This window comes from Hydra viridissima, unplaced genomic scaffold, assembly GCF_058129835.1.
Source record: "Hydra viridissima isolate aposymbiotic clone 2 unplaced genomic scaffold, HvirCarnegie_v1 scaffold_9, whole genome shotgun sequence".
Classification (NCBI taxonomy): domain Eukaryota; kingdom Metazoa; phylum Cnidaria; class Hydrozoa; order Anthoathecata; family Hydridae; genus Hydra; species Hydra viridissima.
This window is the reverse complement of record NW_028324308.1, coordinates 13,867,274-13,894,842: the sequence shown is the minus strand read 5'-3', so window position 1 is coordinate 13,894,842 and position 27,569 is coordinate 13,867,274. Positions and strand designations below refer to the sequence as shown.

Genomic DNA, 27,569 nt, shown 5'->3' with positions numbered 1-27,569 from the left:
TAGCAGAGCCAGCAGAAGATCCTACACCTGCTAACAATCCGGTGGCGAGAGCAGGAACTACTCTTGTTGCAAGAGTGCTGCCTAACATACCTAATAACGGTAAAAGAGCTCCGATAAATCCGCCTTCAATGGTTGAGTTGTATGATAATTGTTTTTTGCTCAGTTTGAGTGTGACTCCTTTTCCAGATTCATACGCTTTTGTAACTTTGTTCAATTGCGCATTAGTGATAGCGAGAATATGTTCACCTTCTAGATCTGAATGAGATAGTCTTATATTGACATCACTCTTTTCTTGAATGGCTTTTTTTATTTTGTCAGATTGACTTTGTGAAATGTTTATTTTTACTTTTTGGTAGCTCATTTTTAAAATAAAAGAAAAAAATTATCGCTGAACTGCGCTGCTCGTAAAAAGGTCTTGGAGCACAGAGGTTATTCTTTCTATAACGTGAAATCTAAGGATAATGTCTTCACCTCTAAAGTCGATCAAGTTACCGTTTTGATCTACAATTCTTGTTTCCATTCTTGAAATTCTACCCACCATGATAGGTAAGTATAGCAAGTGGAAAGGCTTTTCGCTAATTTTATAACCTGGAGGAGAGTCAGGATGAAAAGAGTAAATGTCATATGTTCTTTTTCCGTTATCATAAGATGATCCAATAACATCGTTTGTGATTCTGATGATGGTTACATCGTCTATTCTCGAAAGTGATTCAGACTCGTAATAGTCAATATAACTTGTGACTTTATTTGGATCTGTCGGATCTTCCTTTTTCTCTATATAGGTATATTCTGAAAACATTATTTGTTGAATTGATGTTGGTGTAACTGTGAACAGTGTCAAAACCAACAAGAGCCATTTCATACTTTTTATTAGGTTCGAATTCAATGGGGTTGTCAAACTCAGTTTGGATGACGCTGTTTCTTACGGTTGGAGTTTCTTTTTTTGCTTTTGCAAGGAGATAAAATCCGCTCATCTTTTTATATAGAGTTGGGAAAATAAAAATTGTCAAATCCGCTTCGATATTTTCCACAATCCTTTTTTGAGGATAAATCAATGACTGCAAATCCGTGAGGTTGAGACCAGCAATATTTACAAAACTTTTTAAACTCTTCTATTTTCATATCGCTAGATACATGATTTTGGTAAATGTGGTTAATGTTTTTCGAGTCTTGTGGAAACAGGCAAATGAAATTAGCGTTTTCTCGGATGGTTTGTCTAGGTAGCATAAAATAATTTTGAGCGAGGTAAAAGCAGTCGACGTTAGAATGTCTTCCTCGGATATAGTATTTTTCGCACTTGTTTTGTTTGGTTAATTGCAAATCGTCAAAGATCATTAAATTGTTTTTGGATGAATCAAGATCTTCTGGTTCTGGCACATCGTCAGCTGTTTCGAAAAATTGACATTCCATATCCTCTGTGTTATTCCATTTTTTTGAAATTTCATCAATAACACATTCAGGACTTACGTTTAATTGTTCAATTTTGCTTTGAATGTTAAACAAATCAAGAATAACCTCTTTCGGTAATTTCTTCTCGAACGAGTTTTTTAATATTTTATATTCCGGTTGAAAAAGAGATTTGCCAAACACTTGCAAGTGATTATAATCTAGCCATCCAGGTCTTAAAAGTAAATTGAGCAGCAGCGTCGTTTTACCACAACCTGATTTCCCAATAATGATTCCACGTATACTTCTAGGCAAAAGTTTGTTGTTTTTTCTTTTGCTTTTATTTACATTCCATGACAAATCAATCACTTCCATTTTTTATTATGTTGAATATAAAAAATGTATTGCGTTAAATGTAAAAGAATAACAGAAACGAACAACTTGCATCATGCTATAAGCAAAAGCAATAGAAATATGCTTAAAGGAACTTGCGTCATCTGCGGAACGACTAAATGCAAGTTTGTTTCTGCGCATGCGCTTAGCGGAGGAGACTTGGTAGAATCGATCAACAAACTTTCAAACAAAATAAAGCTTCCATGGGCAAAGTTTCCAGGAGAAATGCACATTCCAGGGATGAACTTTGCAGGGCCTGGAACCAATTTAGATAAAAGACTCACTTCCACAGACATGTATCAAGAGTGGAGCAAACCGGTGGATAGAGTGGACAATGCTGCATATCACCACGATTTAGCTTACAAGTATTTTAACGACAAGCAAAACAGAAATTTAGCAGATCGAATGATGCTTGAAGAAATGAACTCTATACAAAACCCCACTCAGAGAGAAATAAGCGAGCGAAAAATCATCGAGCCCATCATCAAAGCCAAAGCCAAATTCGGATTAGGTGTTAAAAAAATCAAAGATTTTTCCACGGATTCGCAATCGAATATAAAAAAAAAGCACCGGAGAACCTGAAATGGACGGATCAACTTGCAGAGGAGCTTCATAAACCAGTAATACATCATTTCAGAAGAAGAAAAGTGTTTGTGAATGACATTGATGAAATATGGGCTGTAGATTTGGTTGACATGCAATCGTTTTCAAAATTCAACAACGGAATTAAATACTTGCTCATGGTTATTGATGTGTTTTCAAAGTATGGATGGATTGTTCCGTTAAAGAGTAAAACTGGAGTTGATGTAGCTAGCGCTCTAAGCAAAATATTTGAGGAGAGAAAGTGTGCCAAAATGTGGGTGGATAAAGGTAAAGAGTTTTATAACAAGCATGTAAAAGCTCTAGGTGTGCAATTATACTCCACTGAAAATGAAGAAAAAAGTTCCGTTGTTGAAAGATGGAATAGAACAATGAAAGAGAAAATGTTTAAATACTTTTCAGCTAACAACACCAATAAATACATTGACGTTTTAGACAAAATGGTTGATAACTACAACCACACCAAACACTCTTCCATTAAAATGACTCCAGTTGAAGCCAGCGATGAAAAGAATAAAAGCAGGGTATGGATAACCCTAAATGGAAAGGTGAGAACAGAAAGACAAGAATCTAAGTTTTCCATTGGAGATAAAGTGAGGATCACTAAAAAGAAATCACATTTTGAAAAGGGGTATACACCGAGATGGACAGAGGAGGTTTTTACTATATCAAAAATTCAGTACACAGACCCGCCTACGTATAAAATATCAGACCATCACAGCGAAGAAATACGAGGTACATTTTATGAACAAGAAATGCAAAAGACCAATCAAGACATATTTAGAATTGAAAAAGTCATTCGAAAGCAAAAGAACAGATCCTTAGTCAAATGGTCTGGATATCCAGATTCATTCAACTCGTGGGTGAATAATGAAGAATTGATACGTTTGCAAAAATAGACGCGTCGTTTTGTATGGCAAGAAAAAAAATTTTTTAATTTTGAGTTAAATAAATTCACGACAAGAAAAAAAATGAATGAGATAATGAATAAGATGGTTATAAAAATAAATGTGCTTGAAGCTGATACGTATGAATGCATGAAACATATTGACTTGGATATGTTCATGTCTAGGTATCAATTGATGTTGGATGAATTACGTTGTAGTATGTATGAAGCAGTGAATTTAGATAATATGAATGATATCCTTGAAAAGATGTTTTATTTTGAAAGTGAATTGGTTGATGATTTTTTAGAAGTGGAACAGAAATTTCGATGGGATAGAGGAAATATGGAATTGGAAACATACATGAATAACTTGCATAGATACTGTGGTATAATTAGTAAAATAATTTGTATGACGATAAGGTTAGGATATCCAGATTCATTCAACTCATGGGTGAATAATGAAGAATTGATACGTTTGCAAAATGATGTTTAAAATTCGAATTTCCACAGATCTAAAAATACAGTGAAAAAAAATTTTGAGTTAAATAAAATTTTGATTTTGAGTTAAATAAAAATCTTGTATATAGAAAAGAAATGAGTTTTATTACAATTGAAAATTTTGATGAGAGCAAATTATCAGTTGGAGAAATTTACACGGCAACAAAACCAGTCGCATATCAAAAAGTACCCGTAAAATATTCTTATTCAAATGGAGATGGTTCTCTTGTATTACGAACACCTACATTATTTTCGTATGGTGTATGTGAGAATAAAGATCCGGCAACACAAAAATTGACTGGCTATTCCATGTCCTTCGTTTGCTTTGATGCTAAAAAGGGAAAGACAGAAGAAGAAGAAAAGTTTATTAACACAATGGAAAAGATTACTTTGTTCATTAGAGGTGAAGTGGATAAATTGTCAGCCAAACTTAAAAAGGGAGGAAGAAAAAAGCAAATTAATTCAAACGAATTGACTATTTTAAAATGTAAAGCTGAGCATCCTGAAGCAGCTCCTGTGTTTTATGCTAAAATGTTTATAAATAAAAATGAGAAAGACGAAATACTCATTACTTCTGTATTTCATAGAAAGAAAACAGATCTTGATATAAAAAATGGAGTCAAAGGGGAACGTAGTAATAAAAATTTGGTCAGATCTTCTGGACATGATTTTATCAATCAAAGATGTTATGCTATTGGAGGACTTAGAATTGAGGGGGTGTATATTGGTCCTTCGATTGTGTCTATTCAAGTTAAACTGGTCGAAGCCGTCATCGTAAAAACTGCAACTTTTTCTAATAGCATCATGATGTGTGAAGACTTGAATTTAGAGGTGAAAGAATCGGATAATGAAATAGAACAGGATGATGAAATGTAAAAACCCATGGAATTTGAATTTTTTAAAATTTTTCTGAATTTTAAAAATGATCAACGTTGAAGGAATTGTACTACCGAACAAACCTATAACCAACTTTCAATTAATAGATGCTGTGAAAAAGCTCAAAATTAAAAACTTTAGAGGCGTGTTTGTCAGGGATGAGTTACCAAAAAAGACAAGAAAAAAAGAATGTGGAATTGTCAACACGGGAGATTCTAGCACAGATGGATTTCATTGGATCTGTTGGTATAAAGACGGAGACAAAAAATACAGCTTTGACTCTTATGCTCAGCCTCCTCTTGTTGAGCTCATTGATTATTTAAAAAGTCCAGTCTTTTACAACAGCGAGAGAGTACAGTTTGGTAATACATCTTATTGCGGTCACTTGTGTCTTTACGTCTTGAAAAAATTACAGGAAGGGGATGACTTTCAAAGCGTTGTTAACACACTTTGGTGAAAAAAAAGTCGTGTCTATATAAAATGATTGACAAATTTGGAAGAACTGAATTGGGAAGGTATTTTTATGATCCTTCCTCATCAACAACCATAACAGGTGATCTCTATGTCAGAACGGATGGAAACAGCACCATCACTGCAGATTTAGATTACAACTCTCATAAAATCATCAATATGGGTGAACCGACTAACGCACACGATGCTGCTACTAAAAATTGCGTGGATACGCATGCGTCAGGTGGTTCTGTAGTGGGAACTACAGATTTGGATTTGAATTTTTATAAGGCGATCAATTTGAACGAGCCGACTAATCTTCACGAAGCCGCCACTAAAAATTACGTCGACGTCAGCTGGAGTCTGTGTGTTAAAACAGACGGATCCAGCACCATCACGGGAATCATCGACATGAACTCTCACAAGTTGATTAATGTAACTGATCCTACCAATTTAAAAGACGCTGCAACAAAAGGGTATGTAGACACCAAAGTTGCTTACAACGCTATTTCTTACGTAGACATTAACATGACAGCACATAAACTAACTAATTTGTCTGAACCTACATCAGCCTCAGATTCAGCTACGAAAAATTACGTCGATACGCATGCTTCGGGTGGGACGACTGTAGGTGCAGCAGACTCGGATTTGAACTCGCACAAATTGATCAATGTGCTCGATCCAACCAACGCACAAGATGGAGCGACAAAAAATTATGTTGACTTACTGTTACAAAAATCGAGTTTGACCAGTGTCGTTCCAGGATCCAGTTTTACCAGTTTAGGTTTCAAGTCTCAGACCGTTGCAGCATTAACCACTTCTCCTGTGTTTGCGTTTTCCGGAAAATCAGGAGTGTTGAGAAGACTGTGGCTAGCTTTATACAGCACCTCTGGCACGAATATTCCCGGTCAAGTTTTTATTCGAATCTTCACTGACGGAGAAATCAATGTGGGGAATTATTCAGAAACAACAGAAGGAATTGGAGTGGATCAAACAGGACTTGCTACCGATTTGCTTTTTTCTCCTTTGGGAGGAGCTTTTTACACCAATTCTTTACAGGGATGCAACATGTTTAACACCACTTCCTTGGGAGGATATTTCACGTTGGACATGCCTTTCAGAAACGACATATCCATTCAACTGGTCAACAGAAATGCCACAGCCATCACTTACTGGATTCAACCGTTCATTTCCACACTTGCTTCTATTCCTGCTAGCATCCCTCTTTACAAGCTGTACTGCAGAACGTTTCGATATTTGAATACCACTTACGGCAGCGAATACGTTTTGATGAACACCAACGGAAAAGGAAATGGTGTGTCGTTGAAATACATCAGGGTGCACATCATCGGCGCCTCTGGAAACTGGTGGGAATCTAGAGTCAGAATGTATGATGGAAATTTACCTCCAGGCAACGGAACCGTTCTCACTCCTTGGACACCGTACAACACCAACAATTACACCTACTTTCCTGTTTATGACGGTGACAGTACATGCTTCTTTTCATCCTCTGGACTGGAAGATTTTTACTTGTCCTCATGGAATGGAGCAAATGTGACTTCATTCAACAACAAATCGACTGGACTTCTGTATCAATCCACTTCATCCATCGGCTCTACATCTACCATTTCTTTTTACAGAAACTTTGGAGAAGCAGATTCTATGCCTACTGTCGCAGCTGGTAGAAGACTCGTTGTCACGCTCAACTCTGGTGATGCTCAAGTCGGTCAATCCGGAAGCTTTTTCCTTCTTCTCGGACAAGTCTATTATTACGCTTAATGTACAGATGAAAAAAATTTTTTGAAAATGACTTAAATAAATTTCTATTGATATATAAACTGAAGATGAGACAGAGTGAAATAATAGAACGAATGAATGCAATGGAAGAACTAATGAGTTCAATGGGGCAAAACATACCGTGGAAAGATCTGTATAGTATTGAAAGAGATCTGGATAGACTTGAAAGAGATATGTTAGATTTACAAGATGAATTAACTGACGATATGCTTGAAATGTTTGAAGATTTAAGAGAAGATTATAGATATAGTTTAAGGCTTAATCGTTATGAAAGCGAAGATGATGAAAGCGAAGATGATGAAAGCGAAGATGATGAAAGCGAAGATGATGAAAGCGAAGATGATGAAAGCGAAGATGATGAAAGCGAAGAAGAGGAAAAAAGAAATAGAATGATTAAAGCATTGTGTGAAGGTTTTCATAAGGATAAATATAGAGTGTGTGCTTCTGCTGCTTAAACAGATTTTTAATTCTTTTTGAAGAATTGAAAATTCAAGATGGAATAAAATGATGTATTAAAAAAATAATTTTTTTGTAATAATAAAAATGGAAGCTCAATATAAAAAATTTTTTCATTATGATCGAAAGGTGTGTAATAAATCATTTCTTTTTTTCGACAAGTATTTAAAGCATCCTCCCTCAAAACTAGGAACGAGATATGAAATATTTGCTCAAAAAGACATCACTCTAAATAAACTGAGTCATCAGAAAATAACTTTTATGTTTGGAATAAAACTTAAAAGCGGATTAGCTTTAGTGAATTTGAGGGAAAGCCTAAAATCAAAACTGGATTATTTCAGTCACAGCATCATACTATCAGAGTCGACGGATTATGTGATCATGGAAATTTACAATAACAGCAAGTCAGATGTCATTATTAAAAAAGGGGAAAGTTTATGCTTTGTCAATTTCATTAATGAGTGAAAAAAAATATTTTTTTTCGTTTAATATAAAATGGAATACAATTACGATGCTAAATCTAAACTTTATCCAGTTCTTCCAACAGCTCCTGCAGATGAAGGACACAATTACCGTCTTCAGAAAATAAGCGAGATTCAGAAAGAGATGGACAACGAGAGGAAAAAGAGAGTACATATGAGCAAAAAGTACCATCGCGCTTTCAGATTCATTTCTTTTGTAGACACTACGTTGCAAGCAGGTGGTGTTGCGCTTGGAGTTGTTGGAATTGGAACTTTAACCACCATCGCTGCTGCCCCTGTTGCGATTGCGTGTGAAGGTGTGGCTATTGGAATGGGGTTTTTATCCATTGTAGGAGGACAAGTCAACAAAAAACTAGCATTAAAAGCGGAGAAGCATGAAAAGATCAAAGTGTTGGCAGAGTCGAAATTGAACACCATCAACAGTCACATTTCAAAGGCTTTAGTAGACAACGTTGTGAGCGATTCAGAGTAAGAATTGATTTTAGAGGAGCTTCAAAAGTTTAAGAGCTTGATGAAAGAAATAAGAGCTAAAACAAAAATCAACATTGACGAGATAACCAAAGAGTCGTTGATCCAAAAAGGAAGAGAAGATGCGATAAAAGCGTTCAACAATATGTTTAAGAAAAACTAATATTTTTCAACGGATTCGCAAGCGAATCTAAGAAATCGTAGATTTCCACGGATTCAAAGAATCTAAGAAAAATTAGAGATTTTTCCACGGATCCAAAAGATCTAAGAAAAACTAATTTAAAAAACACATATAAGTCTGCGTTTAAGTTTTTTCTTGTGTTTTAAAAAATGTCCTTTTTTAAAATACTAGACCCTAACAAGAGAGATGAAATTGTGAGAGAATTTGTTGAAAGAAGAAAAAGAATCTATCAAGATAGTTTGAATGAAAATATTTATGATGCTAATCTTCAGACTGATTTGAGCAAGCTTTACAAGCCTCTGATTGAAAGCAATGAAAAGATGCAAAACGAACTAAAGAGCATCGCATACAAAGAGGCTGAAAACACTCCACTGGCTTTGACTTATCCAGAAATCGAGCCTTCATCCATTAAAAGAATGAATTTAGGAGGTATTGCGTGTTACTACATGGCTAGATATGCATCGAAAAAAGAATTATGCGATAGAGTTTTTGGAATTCATGCAGAAGGTGGAAAATTGTATATCGGTAAAGAAGAAGTAACCATCGATGAAAACGATGTCATTATTGGTGGAGAAAAGTATAATGGAACAATAGGACTTTGGGAGCTGATCTCAAGATCCAAGCCTGATAAAACCAAGTACACTGATGATGACCTTGAAAATTATGAAGATATACTTATTAAAACTCGAGCAATAGAGTCTGATGCAAATTCAAAGAAGCCAAAAGCTTCGAGATCTGAAAAATACGGCACGATTATAAAGCCTATTTGGGATAAATTTAAAAGTGAAACCTAAGTCAAAAAAGGTTATGGTGTAATTATTCTTCCGAGCGATCCAAACGCTCTTGTGGAAAATCTCAATTTGAGCATCGCTGCATGGCATGCTGGAAATAAAGAGTCGAGAAATGTAGCTGTTTCCATTTGCGATGAGCTGTTGAGACAAAATAGGATTAATAAAGACGAGTACAAGTCTATGATCGCGTATATCGATATGAAATAAAAAAAAATCTATGGAAATAAAAATGATCGTTTATAGAAATAGATATGTTAAGAAGCATATTGTGGGTGGAAGTGGTATAATTGACACGCTTAAAAATTTCTTGAGAAGAGCAGCATCTTCAAGCGCTTCAAGAGCAGCATCTACTTTGGCTAATAAAATTGCAAAAACTGAACTGGGAAGAGAAGCAATCATGGCTACTAAATCTGCAGGAAAAGAGCTAGCTTCTACAGCCATTTCCACTGCTAGAGATGTGGCTATTGATAAAGGCAAAAAGACCATTGAGAAATTGTATGCCAAGACTGGAACTCCAAAGCCTCATGAAGCTGCAAAGAATGATCTCAGCCTTAAAAGCAAAGAAATTATTTCAAGCATTGTTAACAGAGCAGCACCAGTTATAGATGAATATTCCATGTTTGGAGGAGGAGCGATTAGAATACAAGACCTGGTAAAAAAGGGAAATGGGCTTTTGATTGCATGAGGATTTCACTTGTGAAATCTAAAAAATTTTTTTTCTTTGACGTATAAAAATGGCAAATTCCGATGTTTTAAATTTTACAGAAGAGATTATTGTTGATGAAGAAATTGAGAGATTCGAGTTTCATGAATACGAACCAGTGAATAAGAATCTAAACGTGGATGGAGAAATAAGAATCAATATTGAGCAACAAGATTTGTTCACGCTTCCATCTGAGGCTTACCTTTTGGTTGAAGGAAGACTTTTAAAAGTGGATGGAACTTCCTACGCTGATACAGACGTCGTTGCTCTTGCTAACAACGGTATCATGCATATGTTCAGTCAGATTTCTTATCAGTTGTCGAATCAAGAGGTAGAAACCATTTACGAACCTGGACAAGCTACCACCATGATTGGATACCTCAAATATCCAGTAGAGTTCCAAGTGTCTGAAGGAATGAATCAGCTGTGGCAAAGAGATGTAACAGCTTTAGCAGATCTTGTTAACAACACTGGATTTAAGCAAAGACAAGATTACATCATTACAAAAAGTGAAGAAAAAGGAACGTTTTCGTTCTGCATTCCTTTAAAGCACATTTTTGGATTTTGCGATGATTACGATAAAGTGCTCTATGGATTTAAGCATACACTTGCTCTTGTGAGAAAGGGTGATAGTGATGTTATTTTTAGAACAGCTGCAACAGCTGCAGGAAAAGTGGATCTAACTAAATTATCTTTGTTTATGCCTCATGTCACACCCTCTGTCGCGAGTAGTAACAATCTTTACAAAATCATTGAATCAAAAGTAGATGTCCCATTTTCGTTCAGATTTAGACAATGTGATACCATCGCTGTTCCTGTATAAAACAACTTTAGTTGGAGGCTAAGCGCAAGATCTGCTAGTGAAAGACCTAGGTATGTCATTGTTGGATTCCAAACCAATAAATCTGGAAGTCAAGAATTAAATCCTTCAGTCTTTGATCACTGCGATTTGAAAAACATGTATGTCATCTTAAACAGTGAAAGGTATCCCGCTGTTGATTACAATTTAGACTTTAATAACAACAAATACTCAAGAGCTTATAGAGACGCCTCTAAGTTTGACAATAGACTTTATGGAACAAACGAAATTATAGCTCAACCTAATTTGTCCGCCTTAAACTATAGATTCATTTGTCCTCTTTTTGTTTTTGATGTAAGCAAGCAGGCTGAGAGGTTAAAAACTTCAGTGATAGATGTGCAAATAAAAGCTACATTCAATGCAAACGTTCCTGCAAACACTCAAGCCTTTGCCGTCCTCATTTCCGATAAATTGCTTAGACTTAAATCAGATGGAAGCAGAATGAATATTGTTTACTGAAATGTTTTCAAAATAATATTTTTTAATAAAAAAAATGAGGTATACGAAAAAGGATTTGAAAAAATTACTGAAAGAAAACGGAATTTCCAAAACGTCAAACAATAAAATGTCGCTCATGATGCTTGCGGCTGAAAACAACTTGATTGATAAAAACGAATGGATTAAAGACGTGAAGGAAGAGCGACCTGTGGGTAGACCGAAAAAGGATCTTAAAAATGGATTAAATTGGTTACAAGAAGAATAAAATGAAACAGTTTTTTCCGTTTTTTTTAGAATGTAGTATAAAAGAGACTGACGCAAATAAAAAAAGACATCTTGAGCTTCTTGCATTTGGAAAAACAGGTGTTTTTCGTGAATCTGTTTACGTCACTGAAAACGGAGATTTTAATATTCCAAAAGAGTACAGTGATGGAGAGAGAGACAAGCTTTACCGACTTGTATGGAGTGGTGAGACAGAATATTCACGAATGGAAAAGAAAATCAAAGAGCATCTCAGTACTTGGAAAGGCTTGTCTAAAGAAGAAAAGCTAAGAATGATTGACAAGTATGTGCTTGGTTTGGATTGCGATTTCGAGGAGAAAAAAAAGATTTCTGGAGAATTAAAAAGCGCAATTTTAAATCATTCACTCGCTTCCTAAGACATTGTGTATGAAAACTTTAGAATACTTTGTATCCATGAAAATTCTTCAGATGTTAGAAATGAAAAAATCGAATTTGATTTAAATAAAATCTTGATATAATAAAAGATGTCTTACACAAGAAAGTTTTTGAAAAATTTGTTAAAAGAAAATGGTGTTTCCAAAACGTCTGACAATAAAATATCGCTCATGATGCTTGCGGTTGAGAACAACTTGATTAATAAAGATGCAATTTTGGAAAACTCAAAAGAGGTGAGACCTGTTGGAAGATCTAGAAAAAATGAGAAAAAAGAAAAGAAGCCTCTTGATCCTAAATATGCGAGACTTGGTTTAATTAGAAATAATCCTTTAGGTTTAAGAATAACTCATGTTGGTACTGGTGAGGTGGTGAAATACAAGTCTGTTTATGAATCGAAGAAAAAGACAGGGCATGGCTGGCAGTACTTTGCGAGACGAAATGGAAAAGTAGTGGATGGAAACAAATATGAGATTTTTAGCGCGAGAAGTTTTTAAATTCTTTTATATATTGAATTTAAAAATTGAAGAATGATATAAATAAAAATCTTGTGTTATTAAAATGGAAAACAAAACGGTGAAAGAATTGCGAGAAATTGCTAAAAAGCAAAATATTAAATATTATTACAAGTTGAGAAAGGAGGATCTTGTAAGGGCTTTGCAGCCTGCTGCTCCTCCTAGAGTTGTCGCTGCTTCAACTCGTAGACGAACGACTGAGGCAAGACCGTTATCTGTTAATGAAAGCGTGGTTAGGTTTGTTCGACCAGCTGTAAAAGTTTCTGTAAAACCGACAAAAGTAAGGTTTGTTGTTGGTTCTGAAAGACCTGTGCCTGCTCCAAGACCTGTGCCTGCCCCAAGACCTGTGCCTGCCCCAAGACCAAGGTCTAGCGACTTGATTTCATTCGAACCTTCTACTCTCTTGCAAAATAGGATGACAAGAGATGAACCCTCTATTCTTAACACACCGGTTATCGATTCAACAAACGTTATTACGCCTAGACCGGTTCCAGTACCAAGACCTGGTTTATTTTCAAGTCTGACAGCAGCTGCAAAAAGTGTGGCGTCCTATGTTAAAACTAAGTTTAATGATGTTAAAGAATGGATAGATCCCTACGTTCCTGAAGTAGTCAAGAATAAGGTAAACGAATCAGTGGAACAAATCGATGAAAAGATAAAGTCTATCAAATCACTTGTATTAAGAACAGTGTATAAACAACCCGTGTCAAAGCCTTATAAAATAAAATTCAAGTTGACTGAACATTCTGCAGAGCGTGCTGTGAGACAATTTTCTTACAAGCCTTCTTCTCGATACCAAGACATTGCATCCTTTTTTAATTTGGTAAGAGAGTCTGCCATTCAAACCATGGAGGGAGAAAGAAACACCAAAGTAAGAATTATTTTAACGTGCGAAATGAAATCTGTAAGCATCATGACTGGTGAAGAAGTGACTCGGGAAGCAAACTTTTCATCCAACTCGGAAATTATTCTAGCGGCAACGGATTTAAGAACGTTAATAAGGCAAATGGAAGAATAAATCTTGGAAAATAGTGTCAAATACAACAAGTTGGGATCTAATGGCGTCTTGTCCAAGATTTTAAAAATGGACATGAATTTTATCGACTATAGACCTCTCAGCGGTTCTTCCTACATGGAGCTACCTCCCAAGTTGAAAAACAAAAAGGCCATTGTCAACATGGAAAACAACGACAATGAATGCTTCAAGTGGTGCGTCACCAGAGCTCTAAACCTTAAAAATAGAGACAACGAAAGAATTGATGATGACTTGATTCTAAAATCAGAAGAGCTCGATTGGGATGGAATAAAATTTCCTGTTGATTACCATAAAATCGACAAGTTTGAAGTGAATAATCCTGAAATTAGCGTAAACGTCTATGAGTATGAAGAAAAAGCACCTCAACCTTTACGAGTATCTGATTTTATGGACCGAAAGCACTGTGTTGATTTGTTGTATATTTCAAACGAAGAAAACAGCCATTATTGTCTCAATAAAAATTTCAGTCGGTTTGCCGGTTCTTCAGCATCGAAAAAGCAACATAAAAGATATTTTTGCAGAAGGTGCATGCAAGGTTTTGGTCAAGAAGAAAAGCTTCAAATCCATCGAGAAGACTGCTATGATAATGCTCCAATGAGAATCGATCTTCCTAAAGAAGGGTCGACCCTTGAGTTTAAAAACTACAACAATAGTATGAGACATCCGTTTGTGGTCTATGCCGACTTTGAAAGTTTTATCAAACCTATCGATGACAACACTGAGTATAATAATAAAGAATCATACACCAAACAATATCAAAAGCATGTTCCAAGTTCCATCGTCTATTATATCAAATGCTACGACGAAACCATTTACAAGGGAAAGCTTGAAACGTACACAGCAGAAAGTGATGACGATGACGTGGCTGAAAAATTTATCACCAGGCTTGAAGCAGACCTTAAAAAGATTTGGAACGACAGCGATTTACTACAACAACAATGGGAAAAAAATAAAATAGAAACTGATGAGGACAAGAAGAAGTTTGAAGCTGCAACTGAATGTCACATTTGCAATAAAGATCTTAACGGTGATAAAGTATGGGACCACTGTCATTTGACTGGAAAATACCGTGGTGCTGCTCACAAACAATGCAACTTAGATTATCAAATTCCAAAATTTATTCCACTTGCCTTTCATAACTTGTCTGGCTACGACTGTCATTTATTCATCAAGAAATTAGGTGGAAAGCTCAATTGCATACCCAACAACGAAGAAAATTACATCAGCTTCTCGAAAAAAATTAAAGTGAGAGACTTTATCAATAAAAAAGGTAAACTTCAAGGAGTTTGGAAAGAAATTAGGTTTATTGACACCACCAGATTCATGCCTGACAAATTAGAAAAACTGGCTAAAAATCTAACCGACGATCAATGCAAAAACGTTAAAAAATATTTTTCTGAAGATAAACAGTTCAACTTGATAAGAAAAAAAGGCATTTACCCTTACGAATGGGTGAACTCCATTAAAAAATTCTCTGAAACACAATTGCCACCCAAAGAAGCCTTTTATTCCAAATTGGAAGATGAACCAGCAAAAGAGGAAGACTACGCGCATGCACAAAACGTTTGGAAAGTATTTGGATGTGAAACCTTTAAAGATTACCACGAGCTGTACAACAAGTCTGACGTGCTGATTCTTGCAGATGCCTTTGAAAATTTTAGAAACGTATGCATAAAATGTTACGGCCTTGATCCCGCCTGGTATTACACATCTCCTGGATTAGCCTGGGACGCCATGTTAAAGGAAACTAAAATTAAATTGGAATTGATAACCGATATTGACATGCTCAACATGATCCGAAAAGGAATACGCGGTGGAATCAGCATGATCTCCAACCGACTTGGAAATACTAACAACAAATACATGCAAGACTATGATCCTTCACAACCATCGAAATTCCTCCAGTATTTAGACGCCAACAATTTATACAGATGGGCCATGAGCAAACCTCTTCCCGTTGGAGGATTCAGATGGATGAATGATCTTCAAAATTGGCGCAGCATGCCATGCATTCTTGAAGTCGATTTGAGCTATCCTGATGAGCTTCACGATTTACACAACGACTACCCTTTGGCTCCTGAAAGATTAACCATTGGAAAAGTAGACAAACTTGTTCCAAATTTAAACAACAAAGAAAAATACGTCGTTCATCATGAAAACCTAAAACTCTATGAACGATTGGGCTTGGTCATCACCAAAATTCATCGAGGAATCACCTTTAGAGAAGAACCTTTCATGGAAAAATACATTGATCTCAACACCAAGGAAAGAACAAGAGCTACCAACGAATCTGATAAGGAATTTTTCAAACTCATGAACAACTCCGTCTTTGGGAAAACAATGGAAAATATTCTAAAGCGCGTTGATGTCAGACTCATCACCACTAAAAAAGAAGCCTTAAAATTGTCCAAAGTCCCTCGCTATAAACGAAACAGAATTTTTGATGAAAACTTAATCGCGATTCACATGGAAAAAACAAAATGCTTTTACGATAAACCTGTTTACTTGGGAATGAGCATCCTCGATTTGAGCAAAACTTTGATGTTTGATTTCCATTACGGATACATCAAACCTAAATACGGTGATAAAGCCAAGCTGCTCATGACCGACACTGACTCACTTTTTTACGAAATCGAAACGGATGATTTTTTCAAAGACATTTCAAACGATCTTAAAAACATGTTTGACACGAGCAACTTTTCTAATAACCATCCTGCCATTGAAAACGTTGGCTTTGAAGTAGGATTAAATAATAAGACCATCGGCATGTTCAAACACGAAGCCGGAGGAAAAATAATTAAAGAGTTTGTTGGACTTAGACCCAAGCTCTACTCTTACAAAATCACTAAAGATGAACACAAAAAATGCAAAGGGATGAAAAAGAACGTGGTAAAAAATAAGATTACACACCAACATTTTAAAGACTGCTTATTGACTGGAAATGAACAACTTGCAACCATGAACGTTATCCGTTCCCATCTTCACGACATCTACACCGAAGAAATCAACAAAGTTGCACTCAGCGCAAAAGATGACAAAAGAATCCTATTGAATGATCACGCCACATTGGCTATTGGACACTACAAGGTAAGAAAATAAAAAGGTATGAAAAATTTAGGCATCTTGAAGGGTATACAAATAACATGATTATTTTTATACTTCTTTACACATCTTAGAAATAACACACATTTTTAAATAAAAGGTAACACATCGCATCAAAGCTATCACCCTTAAGTATGGGAAAGTATCAATGCGCCAGAACCGGCTTTCTATAGTAGTTGCCTTCTTTCTTGGTAAAAGTCTAAGCTAAGTTCTAAACTGAAATATAAAAAAAGCAATTCTGCCTCATTTATATTGTTTCAGTTTGATGGAGGAACAACCAGTATGTGATTGACATTAGACATTCCGTTTTCCAGTTCATTGTAAAAACTATAAACTTCAGTTGTATTATAACCAACGGCAAACTACTTATGAAGTTGATTCAGCAACTCTCATATATAGTTGATTATTTCATTTCAACTCTTCTTTTCCAGTTGGCTTAGCTGCATAGTTAAAGTTGTGAGCGATTCTTCAGAAGACCACAAAACTGAAAAACCATATACCATACAGACTTTTTGACCGACCAAACATACTCTGTGACATGGTCAGAAGAATTTCTGTAAGCACTTCTTCCTGAAAAATAAAATTAGTTTTTGGATGACAAATATGGAACTTCTTAACACAGCTCTCAACGGATGATCTTCTTACTTTTTCATGAAGCGCAGTTCTTTGTATTTTGTATCGCTTAACAATTGCATATTTTAAACAACCATCAACTAAAACTGCTTTTTACTGATATATTTAGTGAATCATTTAACCAATTATACTTTTACATTTTGAAAATACATCAAGGTGTTTCTTAAAAAGGCAAGAATTTTTGAAATGATTTTTACTTAGAGCCCCTTTTCAATTTTATACCTAAAAAAAAATTAATATAGTTTAAGTTTGTTGAAAATAGTTTGGACCATTAGGGATTACAACTAATACCTAAAGCAACGAGAAAAAAAAACATCACAAATCAACAAGCAACAACACCATCTTTTTATTATGCAGACTTACTTAGGATGTGTCTACAAATGCCTAATATGAATCAGAATTGCGAAAATAAAAACTTTTATAGTCATATAAAGCTCAATCAATGTCCCTGGGTGAGTTTTTTTAGCAAGTAGTTAACAGAACAAGTGCTTATTTCATCCGTTAGGATATCGCTGTCGGCATCATTGGACAATTATTAACAAACAGTTCCCGTTATTTGTCGCTTGTATGAAGTTTACTTTACTGGTCCTTTAGAGCTACACCACGCTCAGCTATGCCACGAAGGCAAGTGTAAAGTATGTGATTATCTTCACATACTTTACACTTGCCTTTGTGGGCTGCATGTGTATTTTGAAAAACCAAACTCTCAAGTTGTTTGTCTTTTATCAGTTTTGCATCAACGATTTCTCGCTTTGATGGAAGTTCTTCTCCAGGAGTGTCTAATGCCTTAAACATTTTAAGGTTGGTTTTAAATACGATCTCATGGTCTTGTAAAACAAATGCAACTAATTTTTCACACTGAGGATCTAAAAGACACCGGAGTCTACCTTTTAATAACCACATCTTCACATTCATGGTAACTTGTGGTATTCTGCCCTTCACGTTCTGATAAGGAGGGAAAACGAAAGAAATTATCAACATAAGCTGTAACATTCATTCGACTCAAACATATCACTTAGTAAGTCGAAGAAAAAACCGTGACAGACGAAACACCATGTAGGTACATATAGTGGTTCGACTGTCTTGTATTTCTTCAAGATTAAAACTCTTTTGCAATAACGACTAGAAACTCAATTGTATATATACCGATAAAATCATAATAGTTCAATTAGCATGGCTTGCAAATCAAAAGATAACTGGTGAGAATTGTTTCTGAGAAACATCACTCAGTGGTCGAAACAAATACACTAAACAAACTTGAAAATAAAAGATTTTCTATCCTAGAACAACACTTGATTTCAATTAACAGACACAAAGATAAAAAAGGGCTGAGGAAATCAGAAGGACTTGGAGATTTTTGAAAAAATATAAGCCTTGCGATGAACTCATGTTGTATAAATGATTTGTTTGAAGATGACATAAAACTGGAGTAAATTGATAATTGTTTCCATCATTTTGAAATAACCATTTTTCATTTCAGAAAGTATTAAACAGGGGAGGGAAAGAAAGATCTCCACCTTTAAAGGTGGGGGGTAAAGGTAAGGGTGAAGGTAGGGTATGGATGCGCTCTTAGTTTGTTACAATCTATAAGAATTGGATCAAACACAAAAAAAATTTATTAATTCCAGTATAAAAGTATAATGGTACCATTATATGTGTTTTATTAATTTGTCTATTATAAAAAATAGCTAAAAAAATATATACAAATTATAATTAAAGACATATCAATCACTTCGTTATGTAAAACAACCAACACGCATAAAGCACAGCTTTATTCACATCTCATCCTCACCATAATTTCCTTACATGGTGTGATCGTTATAAAACTACGTCGCTTATAATCTGTAAACTCCGGATCAAGAGAAAATGAAAAATTCAGCAAGAGTTGAACAGCAGCGTATTTGATTTCGAGTAGAGCAAGATTTTTCCCGACGCAGCTGTACGGACCATAGCCAAAAACAAACGATGTTCCATTTGATTTGTCTAAAAAAACAAAAGAAAAATAACTTTAAAAATAATATTAACAGCCTACGTACTTCAACGAAAGTTTCAGTATTTAAAATTGAAACATTTCAACAATTTTTGTTGCCATGAAGTAACCAAAGTCGTTTTGTTTTTCAATAACGAACAATTTGAAATAAAATGACAACAATTTGGAAATAAAATTAAATTTAAATATAGATTTATCACGCCAAAAACATCAGTACTTAACTTTCAAAGCCAATACTACTGCTTTAAATACAATTTTTCATTACCATATTAAAAATCATAGTTCAAATACAGAGTGCAGAAAAAGTTCTGGCTTTTTTGCAACTTGCTGTTTTTGGTATTAATATAATTTTTTCAGTCATTTTGATTTCATTGGATTTCTACGTGAAATTTTGATCCAGAAAAAGTATTATTGATTTGTTTATTTTCAGTTGTGATTAATTTTTGCATTGTGAAAATCAACATGTAATAATAGTGGAGTTGCACAAGGCAGGGATGCAAACAGCTGACAATTTTCGAATGACCGGGTCCAAGCAGCAAACCATCTACAATGTCGTGAAACGTAACAAGGACACAAGAGGGGCTGCAGATCGTCCTCAAAGCGGCCGTCCAACCACTGCGACCATTTCGGAGAACATCAACATGGTGCGATGCTGAATACGTCGGAATCTCGAGATGTCGATGCGCAAGATGGCAAAGATCTCGGTGTCCATGAGAAAAACGTCTGTCACATCGTCAAGGAGAAGCTGGAACTTCGTAGCAACAAGATCATTTGCGCCCATTTCCTGAAGGAAACGATGATGGCAAAACGGCTGCAGAAATGCCGCCGAATGCGTCGGCTGGTCGGCACTGGTCAATTGTCACGGATACTTTTCATCGACGAGAAGATCTTCACGGTCGAGCCGCTTCATAACTGTCAGAATCGCAGACAGCTTCTCAAGAAGGTCAGAAGAAGTCCGTAGCGGCAAAAATCATCGGCCACAGTCATTTTCCAGCTTCAGTTATGGTATGGACCGGGATCTGCGCCACCGGGAAAACACCGCTGGTCTTCATTGATAGAAAAGTCTAAATAAATGCCGCCAGCTACCAGCGGCGAGTCCTCTGCAACCTATTAAACCTCTGGGCGATGAACCACTTTGGTCCAGGAGGTTTCGTGCTTCAGCAGGAGTGGGCGCTGGTGCATTCTGCCGAATAGACAATCGTCGTCTGCGAGGAGCTGTTTTCTGGCTTTTCGAGCAAAGAGGTTTGGCCGCTTAACTCACCGGATCTTAAACCTGATGGACTACTCTGTCTGGTCCATCTTGGAGGAAAAAATCTCGAAAATCAGATACGCCACCATGAAAGCACTTTGTTATTTCTTGAATTGAATTATTTTGTTATTTAAACAGTATTTTTGTGCTGTTGAAAATTTTGAAAAAATTGCCAGAACTTTTTCCGCAGCCTGTATATCCGAAGTCTGATTTCACGGTATTGAAAATTTTTTCAAAAATCACAACATTTTAACAAAATTTCATACCATTATCTATGTATCGGTCAGGATAAAAATCTTCATCGTAATTACCATTGGAGTTTAAGTAAAACTGCGGTATCATAAAAAAGGTATCTTTGGGGAATGTATACTTGCCAAAAACGCATTCGCTGACAGATTTACGTGCATTGAAAGCAATAACACCATAATGGCGAAAACATTCCTTGATAAAGCAGTTGGTGAAAGTCAACAAATTCAAATCATCAAAAGATATCTCTTCAAAATTGAGCAATTTTTCATGAATTTCTTGCTTTGCACGTTGTGTAAATTCAGGATACTGAGAAAAAAATATTTTAAAAAAGTATACAAAAAAATGTGAAACTTTGATTCAAAATTGGAAGATTAAATTGTCATTAGTTAAAAAGTTAAAAAGAGCAGCCTGATTGCAATTCATACATTTAAATGATGTTTTTAACATAAATTTACTATTTAATGTCTTATTCTACTGTGTATGAGTTTTGCTACCCTTTAAAATACATCTGTAAGACTGGCACTGTAATGAATCTTTATAGCTGTTTTGTTCTGCCCCCATAACAGGTAGGGGTTATTAGAAATTCTTTTGATACAGAGGAGAACATGATTTAATAATCAACTTTAATAGAATTTTATTGCACTTTTATATGTAAAAGCGTCTGAGAGTCCTAACAATGGGACAGGGGACTAAAACCTTAATTATCTATTTTTGCAAGATACAACTCTTTAAGGATTAACTTCAGAAATGTAGTAATAAATACTATAGAGCAAATTCACTTGTTATCTACCTCATCACTGAAATTAAATAAAATTTAGTCATAAAGAAAGCTCAAACAACTGATTGAAATAAGTGAATATATGTTCAATAAATGAAACTGAACAAGATATTTCATTAACAAAAGCCTGCAGTAATAACTACACATGTTAAAACATTAAATACAAGCAATCAAATCTGAGTTCTTGTATTTAAAGTTTTAACATGTAAAAAATGTGATTGTGAGGAAAAAAGAATACATTTATTGTACAAAATTATTAAAGAACAGTAAATTCTGCAAATTTACAAAAAAAGTATTCTAACTAGGAAAATGTCTAATGGTTAGTACTGATGGAACAGTTAAAAGTAACGCAATAAAAGAGAACTTTGTCTCAAAGAAGATGAAACAGAGAGAATTGTATACTAAAGCAAATAAAAGAACTTTTTCAAAACAATTGCCTGTAGTTACTTATCTGTTCTATCTACTCTAGCTCTTTGCTAGAGTTTTGCCCCAGATGAACAGCTTTTACCTGACATTACCAGCAAATAAGATAGACTGTATTTTGATCTATATGTAAAAAAGAACTTGTTTAGTGTCCCTAAAATTAACTGTATAAGGCATCTATGATTGGAGTGTTTACTCTAAGGATAAAATATTATGCTTTGGTTCAGTAAAAAAGAGGCAACAAGACATTTAATACAAACAGAATATAAGAAAAGCAGGATCAGACACCTACACTTTAAATACTTAAAAATAGTTTCTGATGAGAAAAATGTTTAGAAATAAATTTCCATTTTTAGGGGTAGTTACAAGAAACTTTCATGAGTGCTACAGAGTCAGTACTGAGTTCCTGGATTATCTGGAGTATAAGTTGCAATACTCTTTAGAGCATCCCACTCAATGAATTTAGAAATTTTTTTTTGATTTAATAGAAACAGAAATAGCATGTTTCTAAGACTTTTACCTATTTCTTTAGTTTTTTCATAGCTTTATTTCTTTTACAGTTAAACTGACACAAGGCCAATAAATTAACGGTTAATTAGGTATACTTTTCAATGGACAATCAATACCAGTCCACTTCTTTAAAACAATCCTTTAATTTGATTAAAGATATGTGATAAATTTTTTCAAAAATGACATTCAATGCACTTTGAATCAGACTTTTTGTTTGTCTTTTTCATAATATGTGTTTTCAATGTTTTATAGTTACTTTTAAAGTTAACCCAGCCTCAGGTAGCAAGTGTAAGTATTAAAAATAAATTATTTAAAGGCAATTTTGAGTGTACATACTTTTCAAGTTTAAGGGTTAAGTTAGGTTAGCATCAGACTTGGGTCATTTACTTTAAGCAGACTTGTGTCAATTACAATTGTAATTGTAATTTAATTACATCTACCTCCAAGACTTAAATAATTGCTTGTCAATGCTAAGCCTCCATTAAGTATTTTTGTCAGCACCATAACTAAAAAAATCAATAGGATCTTCGAGATAATTAACTCATTTCAGGAGTTGTTGACAATCAACAAGAGACAAATAGGGACTCACAATGACACTCAGCATAATTAATGACTCAGAGACACTGCCAAAATTTTTTAGGTTTTGAGAAGAAACTTTGCTTGTTGAACTAACAGACACTTATATCTACAAAAATAGAAACAAACAACTAAAGGTGATATTTCTATCATTATTCTATTATTATATATATGTTAGCAAGCTTTTTGTCTCCCTTTCAAGTCACTTAAAAATTTTACAAAACTCTTTTTTACTAAATTGATAAGAATATGAATTAGAAGGTCACAGTACAATATTGAAAAAAAATACAAGTTGAATCACCTCCATCCATAATTTATATGCAAATATGTAAATATATTTGCACACACATGCAATCAAACTCGAACTGTTATAGTTGGAAGTTATAAAGATATTTTCTACACACAGCTATTTGCAAATATAAAATGCATTTAGTAGCTAATCTAAAGGTTCAAAGAAAGGTTTTTCTCAATTCTATATACAGCAAATTCAAATAGAATTCACTTTCAAGAGTTCAGAAACTCCTTGACAGCATTATGTGAAGCTTTAACTTTATGATCAATTCAGAGGGAAACCAATAGAATACACTTTACTCTTCATACTAGGTTCAAAGAGTGGGTCAACTAGCAGATTTGTGTATAAACCAGATGCTTCAGATGGGACTTTGAAGCTATGTAAACTGAGGTAAATTTACTTCAGGAAAGAAGAGATTATTTAGAAAAACTTGACACTAGCATCCATTTTATATTGAATCCAATTTACAAAAAAAAAGTGCAACTACTGAGTTTTTAAGATTTTGGAAAACTGACTAAGGAGAGGATCGATGTCATGAACTAGCACTTTAAAAGGTAGCAGAAGCCAAAAAAGTTTCTTTCTTTTAAATATATTAACAAACGGAACTTGACCATTATCTTTAAATAGTAATATTGAGTAATACCATATCAAATAGTAAATGAAGGAAGAACCTGCTGAAAACTGCTTTAAAACTCCTGTTTAAAACTGCTTCAAAACTAATTTCTCATAATCTTATGATAACTTTCTAATAATCATTAGAAGATTGATTACCTTAGCAAAACAGTGAGTCAGCCAGCTAAGTGATTTTGCAGTTGTCTCCCGGCCAGCATTTAAAAAACCTAAAATGTTTCCCTTAATTTTGTCTGCTGTCATCTTAGAATTTGTATCCTCGTCAATTTCATTTATCATCATTGATAATACATCTTTTTTTTCATTTTCAGTAAGAGTCCCAGATTTTATCTTTTCCTCGCGAGATTTTAATACCTATAAACATGTATCAATATTTTATTATACATAAATTAACGATGCTAACATGGTGAAGCTTTTATTGCAACAAAATCATTAGTTTTTAACTATTGTGAAACATCTTGATAAAAATAAATTCCTTTTTTCATACATCAAATAAAACAAACGAAAAAAATCATATCAATTTGTTAGACAATAGTAAAAATATAATATAACTGAATAAGCTATTTCACTCTATGACAAAAAAAAATCTTTTTTTTTTTTAATTATAAAAAAAACATTTGTTCATTAAGTTCTTCATAGATTTTTTTTCATCAACATCATAAAATATTTAGTAGAATTTAATTGCATACAAAAATGGCATTTAACTGATAAAGCTTGAAATGCATACCAATTACTTGAAATGATAAAAAAATTAGTTACAAAGAACCAACCTGGTCCAGGATGCTTTTGCATGTTTCATGAGCTGATTTAAATTTACCAAAACTTCTGATAAGTTTAAACATAAAGGGAAAAATACGACAAACTACTCTAATCCTCATATCTTGAAATAAGCCAGACACACAGCTAGATGCATCACTAAATAATGAATACTCATTATTCTGGGTATTAAAATCTATACCAAATCCTAACTCTCCAATGACATCAAACGTGAAAAAACTGAAATATTTCTCTACAGCAACATTGAGCCCATTTTCATTACCATTTTTAACCAAGTCTTTCAGTTTCTAAATAAACAAATGTGTAAGACTTGAAGGAAGTAACTTATTACACTAAGCTTTTAATGTTAAAGCTGATGACAGCTGGCATTTGAAAATAACATTTTTTTGACCAGATATCTTGTTTGCAACTTAATCTTAAAGTCAAGAAAAATTGACTTTTAAAATAAAGTAAAACATTGCTGACATCAGCCAAATTTATTTTGCATTTTTTACTTTTTTTTGCATTATGCATTTTTATACAATTAAAAATTAATATAAAAAGATTAAGCTACCCTTATCAGTATGTCACCATGCTTCTTAACAACTGGCAGATAAAATCTCATTTGTGGAAGAATGAATGCTTTGCTTAATATTTTTTTTTGATAACGGTGTTCTTCACCTTCAACAGTCAACAAACTATCCCCAAACAAAGGTGAAATTCTTTTAAAAACACCAAAACGAACAAACAGTTCTGGTTTTGATAGAACTGTTTTTGCATATTCAGCATCAACCAAGATAACAATACTATCAGACACAGCTGTGTGAAAGTTTTAAAATGTTAAATAAAGTTATTGTGACAGCATGTTATTTTTCAAACAAACAAAAACTAAAGATTCTAAACTGCCAACAACTTTGTTCAAGTTGTACATCATAATAAATCCACCACATTTCTTTCTTGAATTTTTTACACATTTTCACTTAGACAGCTAGCATTATAAAGCTATCAAAAAATACTAAAAGATATTTAGTATCTTTTTAATTATACTTTTTAAAAACATTGTATTTGTAAAAATTTCACATTTAATCACTATATAAGTTAATCATTCAGCTTTATTAAACATATTAACTGATTAAGATATAAAATATGATACAGTTCCTACTCAAATAATTATTTTAACAATATACAAATATACCAGTGCCAGCATCAACTTTAAACAAGCCTTCTGCTTTAAATTCATTACACCACTGAGCATACAATTTTAAGTGATCTTTCTCTAACATTAACAGAGGTAAGTGACCCAGCAAAGGCCATCCTTTAGGTTCTGGAACACCTCTTAATGGCAAAAACAGCTGACATAAAAGTCTGTAAACCACAATGGTAACCAAAACTGTAGTGCAAATAGTGATTAACATCCTCCTTTTTTTAAATGCTCGAAATTTCTAAACAAAGCATCCTTTAACATTCTCCAGAACAGTAGAAAGTAGAAAAAAAGGCAGAAGTTTAAAATTTTATATTAGTTCAATTTGATTTAACTTTATTCCTAGTTACATAAAAAAAATTGTATTAGTTGCAAGTTAATAATAAAAAGTATTTTTAGCATACTAAAAACTTAGACTTCAAAAAAATTTTAAATTAAAAAGCAGTCTTAAGCTTAACACTTTAGTTTGTGAACAGAAAAAAAGAAGAATTGAGTATTTGAGGGAGGTTTTTCATACTTTGTTATATCAAATTTTTGAACTTCTGAGCTTTTTTAGGTTCTCTGATTTTTTGTTTATACCAACCAAAAAATTTGAAAATCTTATGGAATCATTTTTTAGATATGAAATTAAAATAATAGGGGAAATATACAAGGGGAAAAAAAGTAAAATACAGATTAATGAATAAAATTTCAAACATTTCAAATTTTTTTTTTTTTATTGGGTAGTGGGCCCTTACGAGCTCTCCACCCTTGTTTAAAAACTAAGAAAGAAACGCAGTAATGTATTTCAGTATATACAAAATAACGAAGGTCTGAGGAAATGCATCACTAATGCCATGTCAAATCAACAAGCCGAAATAACCCACCATCTCTGAAATACTTGAGTTTTGACAATATTTAGTTAACAGTGCTGTTCGGAATAATCAAAATTAATTTTGAGCCAATTTCATTATTTTAAGAGTTATGGGTCTTTGAAATTTGAGACTTTTTACATTTTTTTATTCTCCGCGCTCTTAGCAACGTCTATAGCAACACTATAATGTTTATGTATACACAGTTACATTAATCATACGTTTAAAAAATTTAATAGGTATAGAAATTTTTGAAGGAAGAAACCGAAAATCACTACTTGAGGTTATTAGATCTTATATTTAACAAAAAACTTTGAAATGCAAACCGGGTTTTTACAATAATTTTTTCAGTAAACAAGTCTTAGTTTTATAATAATTATTTATAATAATTTTTCAGTAAACAAGTCAAGATTTATTACAGAAAAGGCATTGATCTATTTATTTCAAATCTTTACAATAGTAGTTTATATATAAATACCAGTAAGAGGCACAGGTTATTTCACTATATTTCAAAGAACATATCTGTTTTATCATAGCTTTATTTTTGCAACTTTATTTTGGTATTTTTATTTACCGTTTCGGTTATAATCTCTATGATTACACTTATCATAGTCATAAAATAAAAAGTCTGGCCAGTAGAAGAGCGCTTTTGTTTATCTTATTGTTAGAGTTTTTTTAGAACCCAGTCTACTAACTGGTGCACACTGTTTGAAAACAAAGACGCGACATATGTGGAATACTGATAATCACATTTTGTGGAATCACATATCTGAATTATTTTATGAAGATCTAATCTCTCCTTAAAAAACATTAGGTTACCAATTATAGGAGCTAATAGT

At 33.9% G+C, this 27,569-nt stretch overlaps 3 protein-coding genes across 4 annotated transcripts; 2 read left to right on the top strand and 1 right to left on the bottom strand.

Moving 5' to 3' along the window:
* Nucleotides 1-975: 975 nt before the first annotated feature.
* On the top strand, nucleotides 976-6,868 carry LOC149884168 (uncharacterized). Its single transcript, XM_090098714.1, has 2 exons — nucleotides 976-2,426; nucleotides 3,301-6,868. The coding sequence occupies exon 2, from the start codon at nucleotides 5,120-5,122 to the stop codon at nucleotides 6,866-6,868; it is 1,749 nt and encodes a 582-aa protein (XP_089954840.1). The 5' UTR covers nucleotides 976-2,426; nucleotides 3,301-5,119.
* A 3,385-nt stretch (nucleotides 6,869-10,253) lies between these two features.
* On the top strand, nucleotides 10,254-10,790 carry LOC149884167 (uncharacterized). Its single transcript, XM_090098713.1, has one exon. The coding sequence runs from the start codon at nucleotides 10,254-10,256 to the stop codon at nucleotides 10,788-10,790; it is 537 nt and encodes a 178-aa protein (XP_089954839.1).
* Nucleotides 10,791-18,823: 8,033 nt separating this feature from the next.
* LOC149884166 (cytochrome P450 3A6-like) lies at nucleotides 18,824-26,888 on the bottom strand. Of its 2 annotated transcripts, none has more exons than XM_090098923.1 (7): nucleotides 26,746-26,888; nucleotides 25,874-26,120; nucleotides 25,253-25,497; nucleotides 24,693-24,986; nucleotides 24,064-24,276; nucleotides 20,731-21,019; nucleotides 18,824-19,208 (listed from the first exon to the last, which is right to left on the bottom strand). In XM_090098923.1, exons 1-7 carry the CDS (start codon nucleotides 26,746-26,748, stop codon nucleotides 18,997-18,999), a joined length of 1,503 nt encoding a protein of 500 aa, XP_089955049.1. In that variant the 5' UTR covers nucleotides 26,749-26,888; the 3' UTR covers nucleotides 18,824-18,996. The 2 variants fall into 2 exon arrangements, with proteins under 2 accessions (XP_089955049.1, XP_089955050.1); XM_090098924.1 differs by lacking the exon at nucleotides 26,746-26,888 and adding an exon at nucleotides 26,397-26,497.
* Between the last annotated feature and the right edge of the window lie 681 nt (nucleotides 26,889-27,569).